The sequence below is a fragment of the Bicyclus anynana genome, chromosome 14 (assembly GCF_947172395.1).
Source record: "Bicyclus anynana chromosome 14, ilBicAnyn1.1, whole genome shotgun sequence".
Taxonomy (NCBI): Eukaryota; Metazoa; Arthropoda; class Insecta; order Lepidoptera; family Nymphalidae; genus Bicyclus; species Bicyclus anynana.
Genome location: NC_069096.1, coordinates 1,963,549 through 1,983,659, shown reverse-complemented (window position 1 = coordinate 1,983,659; position 20,111 = coordinate 1,963,549). Strand labels below are relative to the sequence as shown.

The window sequence follows — 20,111 nt, the reverse complement described above, 5'->3', positions numbered from 1 at the left end:
TAAATATGACCAACATTTCCATTCCCCTCCAATTAGTCGGGAAAGACTTAATTAAAAATGGGTACGGCAATAGACTAAGGGCGGGGCGGGTTGATCCCGCTCCTACCGCTCTTACCGTAAAGATATTGAGGCTCTAAATCAAGAGTTTCCCTTGCCATGTTTTTCCGTGTTGGGTAGACCCCCTACTTATTTGATGTTGATTTTCTGTAGGTATACTACAACTTACAAAATTTTATAAACATATATAATATTTTTTTTTACTTCATAGTTACTCTTAAAATAGTGTATATGTTTTGTTTTGTTTTGTTTTGTATATGTATAAGATAATTTGATGTAAAAAATAGGTCTTTAATGTAAATAATACTATCAGTGTAAGTGTTATGATCCACTATCGTGGAAACCATTTTCATTTAATGGACCCACCAAATTTTTTTTTCGTTGACATAGACCCTTTGCAGTTTGTCATAGACCCCTAGGGGTCGATATAGACCACTTTGGGAATCACTGCTCTAAATTGTTAAATTAAAAAAAAAATAAGCAGTAGTGATGTTTTGGATTATTATTTCCTTTTTTTTTATACCAGTGATACCGGGCTCGGAGGAGTTGAGCGGCGACGAGCTGGACGGCTCCACGCCGCCGCCCGCGCCGCGCGCCTCCGCCCCCGCCCCCGCGCACGCCCCCGCGCCCGCGCCCGCGCCGCACCCGCACGCGCAATACTCGCACGTGTTCAGCAACAGGAGGGCGAGGGACACGGTGAGCTCATCTATACTTATGGTCTAAGATCCGGCGTTAAAGATCATGCCCTTGAACAAAAATTACCTGTGAAATTAACCAACGTGAATAACGCTTAGAAGGCTGTTACTATATCAGAAAATAACTCTATAATATCTGATATATATAAAAGAGGCAGGGAGGTAGTTTAGAGCCAGGAGAAGGACATAGGATACTTTTTATAAAAAAAAAAAAAAAGTCGGGTTTTCTTTCCTGACGCTATAACACCAGAACGCACGAACCGATTTCCACGGTTTTGCATTTGTTGAAAAGGTCTCGGGCTCCGTGAGGTTTATAGCAAAGAAAATTCAGGAAAAATTTCAACGTAGGGTAGGGGTAGGGTAGGGTAGGGGTATGGCAGGTAGTTCAAAGTTTACATCGAGTTTCACACGGACGAAGTCGCGGGCGTCCGCTAGTATATGTATAATAATTATATGTTAATTAGTTAGTCTGTACACCATAGAAGTAGGTGCGAGAAGATTACTAGCAAAATCTCTATAATTTGCTTAAAGACATTGGCCTCTCTAGAATTGCAGCAAGGTCTATATTAGAACAGGTATCCAAAGCGGTTCTAATAGGATCTAATAGAAGCTAAAATTTGGATGCCATGTAACAAGGAGTATCCGAATCACCCCCTTGTATATTTTACGATTTTGCTTAGTTTAGGAGATAGATTTTTTTTATGATTTTTTCTGCAATTTTGACCTAACGTTAGTTTATGATTTTTTTCTCATTGTACTGAGCACTTTTCGTGGGGTTGGTGGATAATAATTAAGAACCATACTTAGTAGTACCACCCTAAAAATTACGACTTAACTAGACATTGTGGAACTTACTTAAAAGTTAGTCGCAAAGTATACTACTTTACTTAGTATGTAAAATTTTAATTATGTAAATAACTATTTTTAATGTATTTCCCAGGGTTCCAAATTAAAAAGGCCGCGGATATTGAAGCGACGGGGCTCCAAGGTGGTGCCCGTCGCGACGCCCACTCACCACGCGAAAGACTGGGGGGAGAAGTGTGTTGATGGCTTCCAGGTACGCTTCATTGGCTTTAAACCATAGACAGAGTCGTGAGTCATCATCATCATTATCAACAGAATTCCTTATAAGAGTAAAATCTAGGAGGCGACGTCAATACCAAAATCGGGGCCATGCGTAACGCCAATTGTATAACAAGTTTTGTTAATTATTTTATTTATTTAATCATGGTCGTAGAAAAAGTATTATATACCACTGCACGTAATTAGCGATTGTTGCACTCGTGCTACCTCGTATATAATGGGTCTTTTTATTAGTATAACAATTTGACGGCCTCCGTGGCGCAGTGGTTTGCGCGGTGGATTTATAAAACGGAGGTCTTGGGTTCGATTCCCGACTGGGCAGATTGAGATTTTCTTAATTTGTCCAGGTCTGGCTTGTGGGAGGTTTCGGCCGTGGCTAGTTACCACCCTACCGGCAAAGACGTACCGCCAAGCGATTTAGCGTTCCGGTACGATGCCGCGTAGGAACCGAAAGAGGTGTGGATTTTCATCCTCCTCCTAACAAGTTAGCCCGCTTCCATCTTAGACTGCATCATCACTTACCATCAGGATTGTAGTCAAGGGCTAACTTGTAAAGAATAAAAAAAAAAAATTCGCCTATTTCAGGTCATAACGCAAATAGGCGAAGGCACCTACGGCCAAGTGTACAAGGCGCGAGACAAGAACACCGGCCAACTGGTGGCGCTGAAGAAGGTGCGGTTGGAGAACGAGAAGGAGGGCTTCCCCATCACCGCCGTGCGCGAGATCAAGATACTGCGCCAGCTCAACCACAAGAACATCGTCAACCTGAGGGAGATCGTCACGGACAAGCAGGACGCTTTGGACTTCAGGAAGGTTGGTTTCATTTTTTTTTTTTTACCTGGCTGCTTGAGTACAAAGCTCGGACCAATTACCATAGACCCGCCTCGCTAGATGTTACCCCTCTGTCAAAAGTATATGAGATCATGATCATCATTTTTGTAAACTGCGTCTATAGAATCGATGTTCCGTTGTGTTAAAATTAGACGTGGATGTATTATGATTTTAATTTATAGTTGTGTGTAGTGTACACAGGATATATTTATTGGCGGCAAATGTTTTTGACCTCGTTTGTTTCGAGCTCTTCGTTTTTTAATTTTTTTTTTATTATTTACAAGTTAGCCCTTGACTACAATCTCCCATATAGTTTCGTTCATTCGACCCCTTAAAAAAACGATGGACAATTTTGTTGGTGAATTTGAGTGCGATACAAGTCCAAAGGTAATTGGTCTGAGGTACAAAAGCATTGGCGAACTGGTTGCTATTAACATAAAGTGAGACTCTGAGGAAGCTCTTTGGATTTAACAAAAGTTGGTTTTTTTTTGTAAGAAGTTTTACTTCAGTCGTGTGATCTACACTGCTTCTTGGCGTTTACTAGATGAAAATTCGTACAGTTTTAGATTCCTTACATTAAATGTTACATTTTTTAATATGTGAACTATAAACTTAATCGCACAAAGTTAGCCCTTGACTACAATCTCACCTGATGGCAAGTGATGATGCTGTCTAAGATGGAAGCGGGATAACTTGTTAGGAGGAAGACGAAAATCCACACTTCTTTTGGTTTCTACACGACAATAGTATTTTTGTTTGAACTCCCATACAAATCTAACGATCATTATAACCTACGACGTCATTAAATCGTACCATTTTGTATGGGGCGTTCTTCAAGGATCCACGGCAGCATCGCAAATCTGACCGTTTAGATCCCTATAGCTCCGAAAGTAATGATCGCAGATACCCTGTTACTTTTACAAAATTGCTTTACTATTAGCATACTCTTAATTTGTATACAATTTAAAAAACTGTCATCATCCCTATTGGAGCGCACTTGAGAAAAGTCTGTTGAACTTTTTCCTTGAAAGTGCAGAATGCTAATGGCGAGCCAGTTTTCAAGAGGAATAATTTTTGATTTTACAGGACAAAGGCTCGTTTTACCTGGTGTTTGAGTACATGGACCACGATTTGATGGGTCTGTTGGAGTCCAAGATGGTTGACTTCACCGAGTCGCACAACGCGTCAATAATGAGGCAGTTGTTGGACGGGCTCGCCTACTGCCACAGGAAGAACTTCTTGCACAGAGACATCAAGTGCAGTAATATACTGATGAATAATAAGTGAGTGTGTGTATACAATGTATTGATTAGAGATATGTTTAATCCATATAATATATATGTATATATATATATCCATTGTATATGTCGTTGAGGTATATTTTTACCCATTTGTCAAAATTAAAAATTCTTCAAAATTCATTAATCTTATGCACCTAATATCCATAGCTGGGCACCGTTAATCAAATAGTTAACTTCGTTAATCAATAATCCGCTACAAAAAAGTTAGCTTCGTTAAACGTTAAAGCGAACGAGCGTTCGAAAGAATTAACGCAAGTTAACGTTAATCCGTTAATATGACTGTGTAATATTGCATTTTTATATCGTTGCGTGAGATAATCATTCGAAAAATGAGGATGAGCACTGAGGAAAAGTGCCATAATTTTTTTTTTTGATTTTATATGTAATTTTAAAATTTATCTATAATTTTTTCTTTGTCACTTGTCGTTTCATACTTGTCTGAACTTGTTTTTCGCGCCGAGCCGCGGTGCCGTGCAGTAGATAGTAGGCATTGGATTAACGATTATCGGACTTCTGAATATTGACGGAAGTTAACGTTTTAAAAGTTAACTTTGAAGTTAATCCGTTAACCAAAATTACCGTTATAATCAGGGATCTGTAAAACATTTCTTACAACTGATTGCTGTCAAGTTAATATTTCGCGAGTAGCTTCATCTCAATGAGATGATCAACTTTTTTATTTACGAAAATTCTTGATTGTGGTAGCTAACTGAATTACCAGGAAATACAAATTTCTGAGCGACGGAACGAGATAATGTACCACGCAATTTGTAGGACATCGTGGCTGTTAAGTTGTGTAACTATTGATTAAGCAACAGTAAAAAAATAATTAATTTCAACTTTTATTTTTTTTTTTTTTTATTTAGTCTCTCATTATTCCTGCAATCTGTCGTGAGACATTCAGCGAGATTTTAAGTATTTGAATTAAGGCGTGTTTGCTGCGAAATCCAGTGATTTGCCCAAATGTAATAATGTAGTGTCTATTTCATGACATCTTGTGGTGCTCGGTCTCTTGAGCCTTTTAAAAGTTGTATCAGGTTTCTTCATCATTAGGTTCCTTGCAAGTTGATTTGGATGTTTACGAATACGCTTTTGGTATGTTTTCATTGAGTGTGCAACTTCTGTCTTTGTAGTTTTAATTTTTAGCTCACGATGCAGGCAATCATTTTTGATGTACCAAGGAGCATTGGTAATCATGCGCACCATACGCCATTTGTTTCTAAAAATAGTTTAACTTCTAAAGAGTGGTGTGACAGGCCATTTGGGTTCCATAAAACTATTTTGAGCAGCTCGAATTTTGACATATGACTGTCATTAAATTGGTGAGGAGATTTGTCACGGTGCATAATTGATTCATAATTTGATTGAACATATTTATTAGATTCTTCATATCATTTTGATTATCGGAAGATTCTTGGATGTTAGAATAATTTTTTGGTTGAGATTTGTTTTTGAGGATATCTGCATAGCTCGTTTCAGGCATTTGCCATTGTTGTCTCAGCGTTATAGGATTGATTGGTATTTTAGGCTGTCCTGATTCTGTAGCAGGTATTTTAGGGCGAAGAGGAGGATATTTCTGCTTCTGTAGTTCTTTATAGACACTGCATCCCTTGTAATTTGCCGGGTGATTTCCACCACATAATACACTTTTAATAACCTTGTTATTGATACAAGTTAGGAGGAGGGTAGTTTACCAAAAGTTGTTATTAATGCGATGTTTTTTTTTGCTGTAAAAATGTTCTATGGATACTTGACTATTAGTCAATAACATCGTTTTCATAATCTTGGCAGCCAATGTATTAAAGTAGTAAGATTTTTCCGGTTTAAAAAGTAGGCTATGTGTTAAACCAGGCTATAATATATCTTAATACCAAATTTCAGCTAATTCGGTTCAGTAGTTGAGGTGTGAAAGACTAACAAACATTTATATCATCAAAATCATCAGTTTTCGCAAATCTCGGGAAACCCATGGATTTTTTCGGGATAAAAAGTAGCCTATGTGTTAATCCAGAATAAAATCTTTTTCCAATTTTAAATTTCTGCTAAATCGCTTCAGTAGTAGCGGCGTTATAGAGTAACAAACATCGCTTCAGGCGTTATAGAGTAACAAACATACAAACATCCATAGAAACTTTCGCGTTTATAATATTAGTAGGATTATCAAAAATATTGTTTCAAATGTGCCCTATGTCAATTGCCACTTCAGCTTTGTCACTAAGTTTATTCTTTTAAGGGTCTCCATTTCTGATTCCGTAACTTATGCCACACAACGACGGCCTCCGTGGCGCATTTACAAGACGGAGGTCCTGGGTTCGATCCCCGGCTGGGCCGATTGAGGTTTTCTTAATTGGTCCAGGTCTGGCTGGTGGGAGGCTTCGGCCGTGGCTAGTTACCACCCTACCGACAAAGACGTACCGCCAAGCGATTTAGCGTTCCGGTACGATGTTGTGTAGAAACCGAAAGGAGTGTGGATTTTCATCCTCCTCCTAACAAGTTAGCCCACTTCCATCTTAGACTGCATCATCACTTACCATCAGGTGAGATTGTAGTCAAGGGCTAACTTGTAAAGAATAAAAAAAAAAACAAACTCAATACAAGGTGTTTTTTTTTCTAGAGGGGAGGTGAAACTGGGTGACTTCGGTCTCGCCAGGCTGTGGTCGTCGGAGGACCGCGCGCGGCCCTACACCAACAAGGTGATCACGCTGTGGTACCGGCCGCCGGAGCTGCTGCTGGGCGAGGAGCGCTACGGGCCCGCCGTCGACGTGTGGTCCATGGGCTGCATACTGGGGGAGCTGTTCCTCAAACACCCGCTGTTCCAGGTGAGGTCTTTTTTTTTTTCTTTACAAGTTAGCCCTTGATTACAGCCTCACCTGATGGTAAGTGATGATGCAATCTAAGTTTTTTTTTAAATATTTGCCATATTTTTTATAATATGACTAATATTCCCATTCCCCTCCAACTAGTCGGGAAAGACTGTGCTAGGAGTTGGTACGACAATAGACCAACGGGGTGAGGATTGAACCACCACCTCTCGGTGATGAATCCAACCGCTCTTACCGTTGAGCTATTGAGGCTGGAAGCGGTCTAACTTGTTAGGAGGAGGATGAAAATCCACACCCTTATCAGTTTCTACACGACATGGTAGCGGAACGCTAAATCGCTTGGCGGTACGTCTTTGTTGGTAGGGTGGTAATTAGCCACGGCCGAAGCCTCCCACCAGCCAGACCTGGACCAATTAAGAAAACCTCAATCGGCCCAGCCGGGGATCGAACCCAGGACCTCCGTCTTGTAAATCCACCGCGCATACCACTGCGCCACGGAGGCCGTCAAAAATCATCACACACATCACATTGACTCATCTTCATGAGGCGAGGTCATTTTGCTAACAAACTCGAAAGTGTGAAAATGTTTTTTGCGGCCGTATTTTTTTGAAGTAAAACTTGAGGTGTAACTTAGTAACGAGCCGTGATAGCCCAGTGAATATGACCTCTGCCTCCGATTCCGGAGGGCGTAAGTTCGAATCCGATCCGGGGCATGCACCTCCCAACTTTTCTGTTGAGTGCGTTTTAAGAAATTAAATATCACGTGTCTCAAACGGTGAAGAAAAACATCGTGAGGAAACCTGCACACCAGAAAATTTTTTCTCTGCATGTGTGAAGTCTGCCAATCCGCATTAGGCCAGTGTGGTGGACTATTGGCCTAACCCCTCTCATTCTGAAAGGAGACTCAAGCTCAGGAGTGAGCCGAATGTGGGTTGATAAACAATTTTCGTGACGATCTTAATAACTTTATCATTATCATGATGATGAAGTTAGTAAGATCGTTACGAAAATTGTAATCAGGCGATCCATGTTGCCGTCTATAGGCATAGTAAAACAGTATTTGTTATTTTTAAACTACCAGTAGATGGCGGTTTCAGTGAACTTTGAAACAATCCCAAATCTGTTGGGATGCAGTTATACTTGAGCCTCATAGATGGCGCTTTTTTATTTTTAGTTTTATTTTGATCGTGTGGTCTCATTCAAGTTATTTAACTCGAGATCTTCACGCGTTCCCGATATAAAAGGTCTTAACATCTAACGGTTCCGTTTTACCTTGTTAAGGTATAGAACCCTATAAAAGAGGCTTAGATGCCTCATACAATTCTTAGCTATAGCATCCGCAGGGGAATTTTCAATGTCATAATGAGATTTTATAAGATACACTCTGGCCTGCTAAGCTAGAGTAGCTCGGTTGACTGGAGTGACTCCAGACCAGCACCAAATGGACCGACTTACAACGGCCAACCTTTACTGGCCAAGTGTGAAAAAAGCCCAGGAGAGAAGAAGAAGAAGATACACTCTAAACTTTTTTCTTGTACAACGTTTCAGGCAAACATAGAAATGATGCAGCTGGAGATGATCTCGCGCGTGTGCGGCACGCCGACGCCCGCCGTGTGGCCCAACGTGGTGAAGCTGCCGCTGTGGCACACGCTGCGCCCCAAGCGCTTCCACAAGCGCTGCGTGCGCGAGCAGTTCTCCTTCATGCCGCCCGCCGCGCTGCAGCTGCTGGACCGCATGCTGGAGCTGGACCCCGACCGCCGCATCGCCGCCGACGAGGCGCTCAAGAGCGCTTGGCTCAAGAACGTCGTGCCCGAACAGTGAGTCATCAACTTACGTGCCAGTGCTCAGCTGTGTACCTTATCAACATCACGACAACTACAGGGGGGGGGGGCGAGAGAGGTGCGGGTAGAAACACGCACTTTCAATAAATGAACATTGACCTCTTATAATAAAAGAACGCACGATCATGTAGAAGATATCATTTAAAAACTTAAAAAGGCCTTTAAATATAGTCCAATATTTAATAAAATCTCAAATTCAGAGCAAATTCAACCTTAAGGATTGAGTTTATAAGGTTGAATTTGCAAATGCGACTACTTGAATTGAGTGCCAAGATGTTGTGTTTGGCACTTATTGATTGGGGCCTTTTTTGGTCGCTGATTGTGCGTCCACTTTTTAATAGGAGATTGATGTAAATTAATGAAAAACCCGCCTGCTTGTCATCTTTGAGGTTGTCTCTTGTACTGCGAGGGCGAGTACTCGAACATGTGGTTTGTATGTAGTAGTTGCAATGCTTTATTATTGTTTAGTATTGAAGGAGGTTCACATCAATGTATAATTGTATTGTATTCGGCTGCTGATTCAGTTATAAGTAAGTTAAGTTATTAAGTTTAAGTTAATTTTTACTGATTAAGTTATTCAGTTATATTAATATTAAGTCACAATTTGATAATTATAAATTAAACATACAATTTTAGGATACCATTAATGTCATGTAGTAGCGACCTTCAACCTTATTCTACACTAGGCAAAGCCCCGCAATTTTGCCCGCGTTTCACGTTAAAATACAGGCATAAAATATAGCCTACACACAAATAACGTAGCTTTGTTGTTTAAGCTTTTTCATTTATATACTCATTAACACTATAATAAGACTTGGTAAATGGTAAATAGAAATTAAATGGCAATCGTATTTCAGAATGCCAGCACCAGAGTTGCCAACGTGGCAGGACTGCCACGAGCTGTGGTCCAAGCAGCGGCGCCGCCAGCAGAGGGAGCAGGAGCAGTCCAAACCAAAGTCCTACGGTTTCAACCCAGAGGAGAAATCCGACTCGACCGGTTTCAACCAATCCGACCCGAGTTACAAGAGTGAACCGTTCAAGTCGGAGGGCTTCAAGCCCGCAGAGACTAACCCAGAGACTGTGGGCCAAGTGAAATAGTATTTAGACTTGTATTACTATGGATATTATCAGTGAAAATTGGTGCTTAAGTGTTAAGATTATTGTGATGAAGTACACGCCAACGGTTGTTCATACAAAAGCTTTTTGATTCATCCCACTCTGACGATCACTCTAGACCCTAATTCTTCAAGGTGAGTCCTCTAATGCTTTCTCTTTAAATAATTAATGACTTGAAATTTCGTAAAGATTTTTTTTATCAAGAATATTTTGCATTTACTTCTAGAGTAATTAATAAATTGTGACTATAGATCATATTTTTTTATCTTTACTAGTATAAAAACTGCCTAATCTATAAGACAAAACCAACTTAAGAGTAGTTTTGGCCTTCAAATTAAGTTTCGAATATTTCGAATGACCATCTTTTATATAAGTTGACAAATATAGTCCTGCTTACAGTTAGATGTAGGATGGTGCGGGTGACAGTTTGTTTCACGACTCACGATGATAGTACGTAGTACGTCATACTAAGCGACTGTCACCGCACCTATGCTATCTGAAAAACACTTTAGTTGTCACGTGTACCTCTTAAAGAGACTCTTTTATTGGCAGATCCCATTGAAAAAACGAAGTTGAATAGATATGAAAAGTTGTTTTGCCGACCAAGCACACAAAGTCTTGAATTTCTTACGTCACCCGAACATTGATGGTTCCTCCGGCGACGATACTTCGGCCCTGTTAAAAACAGTCGGAAAAATTTTGGGTATATTTGCTACAACCAAAATTTTTAGCAATGGCGTGCACAGTTATAATGAGGATAAGCACTAAGGCAAACACGTTTTTGCTATGTTGACGTTTCTTTGGTTTTACACACACCAATACGTTTGTGCTATCGACTTACTACTACATACAAAAGCAAAGAGACTTCCTGACGTAGAATATAGTAGGATGCAATCTTAATGACGTCTCTGAAGTAAGTTGGGGTTGACGCTACGCGCATCTGTACATAATTTACGCTAAAATCACGCGCTGGGTGATGCTTTGTCGCTGCCCCCCTACGTAACCGGTGATACCTAAAATCTTGTATTGCACAGCTTAGCGTACGATGTTCCGAAACGTCGTTAAGATTGCATCCGACTATAATTACTCTAATATTACGCTTAAAAGGGCTAGAATCCAGAGTTGTGATGTCTTAAAACAGGCTATTAAAAAATAGTGTTCATGGATTTACAAATAAATGAACTGTGTTTTTGTATACAAAAATTGTTGAGCGAACCAAAATTATTTTGTTATAACCAAAGGATAATAAGCATGGCGATAGTTACCTACGCTTTGAACGTTTAGAAATTTCTAATTGTAAATATGGTGGCATTCGCGAATGTTTCAATGTATTTTTTTTGTTCTCATATCGAAATAGCCTACAAAATATACATGTTAAAAAAATTATCTTAGTATTTGTAATTATGGCTTTCTGGTTGTGTAATAAAAATATCAAAAATAAAAATTTTGCATTTGCTTTATTGGAACTTTCTAAACGGTCACTGTCTACACCATGTCTAACTAAATTGTATAATAGTTACTTTTCTGTATATATAGATTTGTAAATAGAGTTTTAGCATAACTGTATGTGTAAGAACAATAACTATATAAATATGTTGGAGTGAGGTGTCTGTTAGTCTAAGATCCGGCATAAGTAATATATACCCTCATCTGTTATATATTTGGGATGATAAATAAATGATAGAAAATATTCACATTGACACATTGCAAATAGGTTGCCTAGTTAAATTGCGGCCAAACATATTTTTCATACTAAATCTAGAAAACTATTTTTAGCAGGTTAAGAAGTGGTTTACAAGTAATAAGAAAACCAATGTCGAACAAAGGTTATGATTCACAACATTTATCAGGACAACTTAGCAACAAATAAACCTGTAGCCAAAATAAGACCCTAGAATGACCTTGAGTGAAGTCACGCACTTGTGAACGCTGTGTGTAGGGTTAAAAGCGCCTTTGACAGTTAACCAACACTACCTATTTCCACTCAAGTCACTCTCCCCGCCTATCCCAAGTAACCCATAAACAATTACACAAGAAATGTGGACGGCTGGAACAACCAGTATACTGAAGCCGACCGTACGACAGGCGCCTTATATCGCAAGTCGTTCCCGCCAACCGATCACCCCTTTCAAACTCCCCACTCTTTACGAAAATAAGTCGCGCCACCTGACTTCATATCTGGCTTAGAATACTATTTCCAACACTATATATATGAACGCATAGCATAAAATATGCTTTTATTTGACATATTAGGCGACTAAATAACGGATGAGGTTATTTGTACAACATGAATTAACTGTTTATGTCTAGCAACCCCACAGTTGCAGTGTGAAAGAAGGCAACATTTACGTTTTCAATTCTGTTGGGTATATTTCTTTAATTTTTATTCATTAAACAAAAAAGGAAGTAGATTAATAAAATTTAATCATTTAATACTCACCAGGCGCTATTTCACAAGGCAACCTATTTGCAATGTGCCAATATATTTTCCATCAGTTATTTCTTATCCCAAATAAATGACAGATGAGCGTAAATATTCCTTATGCCGGATCTCGTACTAATTGTGTTATATGAATTTTAGTGAATATAAAATTATTTTCTTCCACAATCAATTTTGTCAAATGTTTAGTTGCACCATGAAATTTGAAGTACTTTTTTAATGTTCTAAATGTCAGCTGGCGGACTGTCATCAGTTAGCCTTGAATGCGACTACGAAATATCTCGTGTAGAGAAATAGACATTGTCTATGCGGAATGAAATATCGCTATCTCTTTCATCTCAACGCAATGAATGAGAGAGCAATATCGCGTCGCTATTGGTCAATTTGTTTTCTCATCCCGAGATTTGTGGAATGCATCTTAGGCCTATAGGCTTACTTAAAGCTGCAGTGTGAAACATCAGGGAGATGCATTTATGTTCACACTGTTGTATAGGCTATAAGTAAAGTATACAAAAAGTAGCCTATATGTTGCTCAATAACCTGTTATCTTCCTGTGAGTCTCATTAAAATCTGTTCAGCCATTCAAATAAGTCTGTACGTACAGACAGACACATTAAATAGCAAACTTGTTACTGTTTTGGTATCATGTAAATAACTATAGGCCCTTAGTAAAACTGTTATTTTGAAATCACAGAATTTTATTTTTATTTATTGATGTTGAGAAAGACAAAAATTGTGAATAAGTGCTCTTAAAAACTTATCAGGGCCGTTTTGACGGCCTATTCCCTAAAATGAAGTGACGTACTCGTATATATATATATATATTGTTTTGTAACGTAAACTTATTATACATATCGATGTATCTCGTCCTATGTAATAGGGATGATGACAGTTTTTTAAATTGTATATAAATTAAGAGTATGCTAATAGTAAAGCAATTTTCTAAAAGTAACAGGATATCTGCGATCATTACTTTCGGAGCTACAGGGATTTAAAGAGTTAGATTTGCGGCGCTGCCGCGGATCCCTGGAAAACGCCCCATACAAAATGGCACGAGCTAGTGACGTCGTTGGCTCGCTGATCGTTAGATTTGTATGGGCGTTCAAACTAAATCAATAATATCTTTGTTATTTGTGCGTTTATGTTTATAGTTCATTTATTGAAAAATGTCACATTTAATGTAAGGAAGCTAAAACTGCAAGAATTTTTATCTAATTGCGACAAAAAAAAATTGATAGATTTTGAAATTTCATAATCTTATTTATTTTGCAAATATCTTGCTTTTTTGTATAAACTAGTTAACATTGACCTTATTTACCCGAATGTATCATAAAAATCAATTTATTCAAACCTAGTCATCATCCCAATTGTAACAATATTTTATGTTAGAACAATGGGGAATATGCATGTCTTCAGAATTAAAACCAAGTTATTTCTTAGATTCCTACTCTTTGTGTAGTCATACTTACCTATATAGAAATATATAAAGAAAACGGATTATTTAATTTAAAACATATAAAGTATAAAACTATAACCCAACTACGTAAAAAAGGGGTCTAAAAGGAACAAAACGAGAAAATGTTTAGATGGAAATAGAAAAATGCATACATACAAAAATTCGTCGCACCCTTTATACTGTTTTTTTTTTATTCTTTACAAGTTAGCCCTTGACTACAGTCTCACCTAATGGTAAGTGATAATGCAGTCTAAGATGGAAGCAGGCTCACTTGTTAGGAGAAGGATGACATTCCAACCCATTTTCGGTTTCTACACGACATCGTACCGGAACGCTAAATCGCTTGGCGGTACGTCTTAGTCGGTAGGTATAAAAACAATATGTATGATTGATACCAATATGTATGTAATTGATGAATATGTATTTTTTTTATACCTAAATATACATACATATTTGTAATGTGCCCGCCAAGAACTTTTGATACCAAACACGTGATAATTATCTCAGTTTAATTTTTTTTCTGGTTAGAATCTGAGGCTTAAATTCTGTCGTATAAAAGTTTGATAAAATCTATATCGTTTGACACCTTAGTCACCTCATTCATTAAAATAGGTTCAGTAGTTTAGGCACTAACGTGGCACATACATACATACATACGTAGACTGCCAAGATCATTACCCTTCCTTTTATCTTTGCCGTAGTCTAGTAAAAAATACATGCATATTCCTTGAGCAGAAATAATAGTTAACAAACTTATGTATATGTCGTTTGTTTACATTTATTTATTTGTTTAAATTCTTGCATGCATGCAATACTTTCATCACAATGTATGATAAAATGTTTAAACATTGTTTATTCTGTGATTGTAAATAGTGACTTATGGAATTGAAGTTTCCTATTTTAATTATTTTTTAACATTTTTATTGATATAAACAAACTATGATGTCAAATAATTTGGTTTACTTTACTCACTCTCCCTGCATTAGAAATATCTATAATTGTTATTTTTAACCAACTTCAAAAAAGGATGAGGTTCTCAATTTGTGCCTGTTTTTTGTTTCAATTGTAATGTACCTACTTTCTAATTTATAATATTTCTAAAATCCTCTTTAATTTTATGGATATATTGATTTTCTTTAAAATTAGAGATATTCAATATTTCCATAACCTCACCTCTGTCTCAGTTGGTAAAGCCTTGGTTTTCAATAGCGATGTCCTCGGTTCAATTCACAACTCGGAGTTAATTTTGCATTTTATTTTTTCTAAATTCAGGCTGAAAGGCTTCAACCACAGTTGCTGGTGATAAGATTAACCGCCGAGCAATTTAAAGTATCGGTACGATGCCCCCTAAAAGGCCGTCACAGGTATGGGTAGAATAGGCTAGTTGACACTTTTTTATGGGTCTTGGCAATAGAAGCAAAAACGCCTGTCAGCCATGATGGTCTATTTCAACTATTTCATGGTGTCACGGTTAACAAATCAATTACAACAAACAAACAAAAATATTAGTTCACAATTTGTTTGATGTTTAGTATAACCAGTGGAGTCACAAAATGGACGACAACTTTTAACACGTTCGCTGCGGTACGAGGTCAATTGACCTCGTACGCCCAGCGTCTTCAAGAGTTACGAGGTCAATTGACCTCGTACGCATAGTGTCTTCAAGAGTTACGAGGTCAATAGACCTCGTAACTCTTGAAGACGCCACATAAAGTTTTAGTATGAGAGGAAAGTACAGAAATATCAGTGCCGCAGCGAACGTGTTAAGACGTTTAGAAAAATTTATTAAATAGCTACATAATTTTTAAATGAAGTTTTCTATGAAATCTTTTAATTTTTATTATTAATTAATATCACGAAATTAATATTGTCTATATTAAATGTGATATGAGTCAACTACCCTACTATTATTGAATAAAAAAAGGTGACTCTAATGTCAGGGCAGGGCAAGGCTTTATATAATAACTAGTTAAATCAAATACGTAAACATTGTAGTTTGTTTATGTATCTATCTATCTGCAATAAATTAAACTAAGCCATCATATTATTATGCGTATTTATTTAGGTAATCAAATTAAACTCGTTTGCATTTAAAATTGTAGATAATTTTACATGTTGAATATGAAATCACTTGTTTTTATGTTTTATGATGTCGACAGAGTACCTAGATTTACAGAAAGTTTTTTTTTATATTCATAATTTTGTTGAATTTTGCATACTCGTAGGTTGCAATAGGTAATATTCCTATTTTGTTACAATTTGGTACCACTTTCATGAGATATGTTACAGTTATCGTGTTTCCTTCCATAATAATTTTTCCTCAGTTGCTTAAAAAACTGTTTTAATGGTACATTTTTATCATATCTTCCAAGAAATTGTGATAGCACTGAAAGCTTTATTTAAAAATAAATAATAGTGGAAAGTTTGTTACTTTGCATACAGTAAGAAATAATGTATAGCTTGACCTCTTATAATTAAAGGACGCACAATCATGTAGGAAATGTCACTTAAAAACTGGCCAATTTTGCTTTGGCAGTTTTAGAATTATTGGTAAAGAAAATTATACCTAAAGTCCTTTAAATATAGTCTAATATTCAATAAAATCCCAAATTCAGAGCAAATTAAGCTAAAGGATTGAGTTTAAGGTTGAATTTGCAAATGCGACTACTTGAATTGAGTGCCAAGTGGGGACGTTTTTTTGTAATATCTTGGCAAAAAAGCTATAATAACAAGCAATAATATTGTGGTATAAAAGTAGACGTAGTAACTAATCGAGAAATGTATGGTTCAAGTACGTAGAGATGAATTAGAGACAAGCAAAAGGGTGAGTGTGAAAGGAATTGTTGAAAGGGTAAGGCCAACGTTGTAAATTCAGCTTATTCTCGATAGAAGCCAGGTCAAGAGAGTTCCCTAAACCAACGGACTTGTATGAAAGACTGAGAATGAAAAAAAAAAAAGGAGTGGAAGGACGTGGTGCTTACCTCTACGAATGAGGCGTGATGATTGTGGCAAACGTTTTTTTTTTCAACCAATTTCAAATTGCATTATCCGGCGTTGTTGATATGACAATATTAAAGTCAATTCATTGTGTATAGAACTTTAGCAAAGTAACCATTGACCTCTTATAATAGAAGGACGCACAATCATAAAGAAAATGTCTCTTCAAAAGTGGCCAATTTTGCTTTGACAGTTATAGAATTATTGGTAAAGTAAAATATAATAGTCCAATATTTAATAAAATCTCAAATTCAGCATTCAACCTTAATGATTGATTGAGTTTAAGGTTGAATTTGCAATTGCGACTAACAGAATTGAGTGCCAAGAAGTTGTATTTGGCACTCATTGGTTGGGGACCTATTTTGGTCGCTGATTGTGCAATGTGCATCCACTTTTTATTAGGAGATCGATGAAAGTAACGGCTACTTATTTCAATATTTATAGAACAATTTAATTTATCCTTAGAAAAATAAACATAATAACGTAAAACACTATGGTTATAGTCAGTTTAAAATATTCTAATGGGTGCAGAGATTACGGAATGTACAACTTAGACAAGATGAATTATGTTTATTTTAACAGTTATGGTATGCGCCAACTTTGAGTCCGTTGAGACATCGAAGCTTAAGACAATGCATAAAATATACCTACCTATCTCCAAAGATTATAAAACATAAAAAGTAATAGTATAAAACGTCGATGCCTATCCCAGCGGTATATCGGTAGATCGGCGTTACAATGTTAGAATGGACTGGAAGTTTGGCGCATATTATATATCTACATTTTTTTTAAAGAATATTTGCTATACGACAATAGTCTAACGGGGCGGGGATCGAACCACCACCCCTCGGTGATGAGTCCGACCGCTTTTACCGTTGAGCTATTGAGGCTCACATTGCGTATAACATATGTATATTTTCAAGTGGTTAAAGTACGCGAGCTTTAATGCAACCAGTTAGAATAGTGTGAATGTGATGGTAATTTGAATTTATTGAAAGCAATATAGGTTAAGTAATGTTGCCAGATGGATAATAATCCGGAGTTTAGACGGGCAACACTAATATTGAAACTTGTAAATATATTATGTGAGGTTAAACACCAATACGGCGTCCATGCCTGACGTGGACTAGTACATATTCTAGGACGTGTAACATATTTGTATAGATTATTATTATGGAATCGTACAGAATACCACCGTGGGGCCTTGTAATTCTGCCTCCTGTGTGTTCCTCTCCTTATGTACTAAATGCTGTAAGCATTTATCTAATTATAATGTATGAAATCGGTTTTTCTCAACTGTAAAATTGTTATACTATGGCTTCATAGGTACCTATGTCACAATTTTCATTACATTGTTTTTATATACTCGATTAGAAAAATGATTTACACCAATATTACATTCAAAAGTGAGTGTTTTTTTATATTTATTTGACAAAAAATGTGTTGAATCAATTTTAGTCGGAGAGACGGTAGGCAATTTTGAAGACGTGCTAATAAAAACTGAATTTCTATAATAGTAACTTTGATAGCTGGAAAATCAACAAAAAAAAACAACACGCTATACCTAGGCTTTACTACTTACAAGACGCATGTTTTGATTCGTCGCAGGGACATTATCGAACTCCACAACATTCACTTGTAGAATCGCTTATTGAAAGTATTTGTTGCCATTGACGTTACTTTTTTTTAATATTTGCCACATCTTTTAAATTTGACTCCCATTCCACTTCAACTAGTTGGAAATGACTGTATTAGGAATGGGGACAATAGTCCAGCGGGCAGGGATCGAACCACAACCACGATCGACCACGGTGATAAGTCCCAACCTCTTTATCGTTGAGCTATTAAGGCTTTTAATATTCTGATTTTATTGTTTAGTCAAGGGGACCGAATTTAATTCCAAAAGGTCTTCGATCTCCACCCATTGTATTGTACTATTGTCCTTCCCACTATTAGCACAGCATAAGCATGTTGAAACGAATTTTTTTTATGGGAAAATATGCCACAAACGTTTTAAGACATATAATATTTTAATTTGATGTGTATTCTTATTACTCTGACGACATTCTGGTGTTCGTCGAAATAATCCACCCACAAGAATTACCAAAATATTTTTATTAGGCACCTCCTCAAAATAACCCACTGCCTCTCGGAGTATGTCGTTATATCTATAATTTCTTGAGACTGAAGGATTTTTCTAGTAAGTAGTGTGACCAAACTCTGGATTGTTGCATAATAGATATAGAATATTACCTAAAATTATTGTAAAAATGTACCTAACTTTTTTAAAAATAAAATAATATGATGAATTGGGTATATGTCTTTTTTATATTAAAAGTATACAAACAGTATAGCAATTTTGTAGCTGTTAAGTCCTTTTCATGAAAGAAGTCCCCCAGACGCGGCGCTAAAGTCATATAGGCGCATCATTGTCATTTAGTAGCTCAGACCAATTATAGAAGGACCAGTATCGCACCCATATTCACAAACGAAATTTTCTGTCATTTTCTAAGGAAAACGAGCTTAGATTTGGTTTAAATCTTTTACTAAACTATAAGTTTTTGCCCGTTTTTTACATTATTCAACTACAAAAAGGTATTTTTACGGAGCTCTTTAACCGACGAACACGATTACTACTATGAAGTATCGATGCTATAGACACAGTTTTTATGATGGCATTAGATCGTTGATCATATACTTTGACAGAAAATTAACGTATAGCGAGGCAGGTCCTATGCAATAGTTGGTCTGAGTTTAGTAGGTAATGTCGGTTTTATTGTCATTTGTATAAGGCGCTGGCAATTTTAGTCCAGCTGTGGGACTTCTTTCATGAAAAGGACTAACAGTATATCTGCGATGACTACTTTAGGAGATGTAGGCACACATACTCATATTTGCAGCGTTACCGTGGGTAGCTCATAAACGTTTCATACGAAATAGTGCTATTGTGTGACGTCACACCGACGTAATCTTACTATTTGGCGTTTATTTATGGCAGTCAAACAAAATTAAAGATATCTTGGTTATTTGTGCCTTTATGTTATTCTTCTAACTTCTCATAAAAATGTCACATTAAGAAACCTAAGACTATAAGCCCATATTCGGCTCACTGCTGAGCATAATATCAACCCATATTCGGCTCACTGCTGAGCTCGAGTCTCCTCCCAAAATGAGAGGGGTTAGGCCAATAGTCCACCACGCTGGCCCAATGCGGATTGGCAGACTTCACACACGCAGAGAATTAAGGTAATTCTCTGGTATGCAGGTTTCCTCACGATGTTTTCCTTCACCGATTGAGACACGTGATATTTAATTTCTTAAAATGCACACAACTGAAAAGTTGGAGGTGCATGCCCCGGACCGGATTCGAACCCACACCCTCCGGAATCGGAGGCAGAGGTTATATCCACTGGGCTATCACGGATCTTATAAGACTATACGATGAGTAATTTGTTAATTTTTTGGGAGTCTT

General features: G+C 37.2%; 1 protein-coding gene across 4 annotated transcripts in view; it reads left to right on the top strand.

The window, feature by feature from the left end:
- The window catches only part of LOC112057890 (cyclin-dependent kinase 12), a 32,078-nt gene extending 13,125 nt beyond the window's left edge, over positions 1-18,953 (top strand). For 3 of the 4 annotated variants that reach the window (XM_052885615.1, XM_052885614.1, XM_052885612.1), the window contains 7 exons: positions 584-753; positions 1,693-1,809; positions 2,421-2,648; positions 3,753-3,949; positions 6,582-6,786; positions 8,338-8,606; positions 9,488-18,953. In XM_052885615.1, coding sequence (XP_052741575.1) covers positions 584-753; positions 1,693-1,809; positions 2,421-2,648; positions 3,753-3,949; positions 6,582-6,786; positions 8,338-8,606; positions 9,488-9,728 — 1,427 coding nt within the window. In that variant the 3' untranslated portion in view covers positions 9,729-18,953. The remainder of the gene's footprint in view (positions 1-583; positions 754-1,692; positions 1,810-2,420; positions 2,649-3,752; positions 3,950-6,581; positions 6,787-8,337; positions 8,607-9,487) is intronic. The other variant, XR_008251462.1, reaches the window with a different exon arrangement.
- The last annotated feature ends 1,158 nt before the right edge of the window (positions 18,954-20,111 follow it).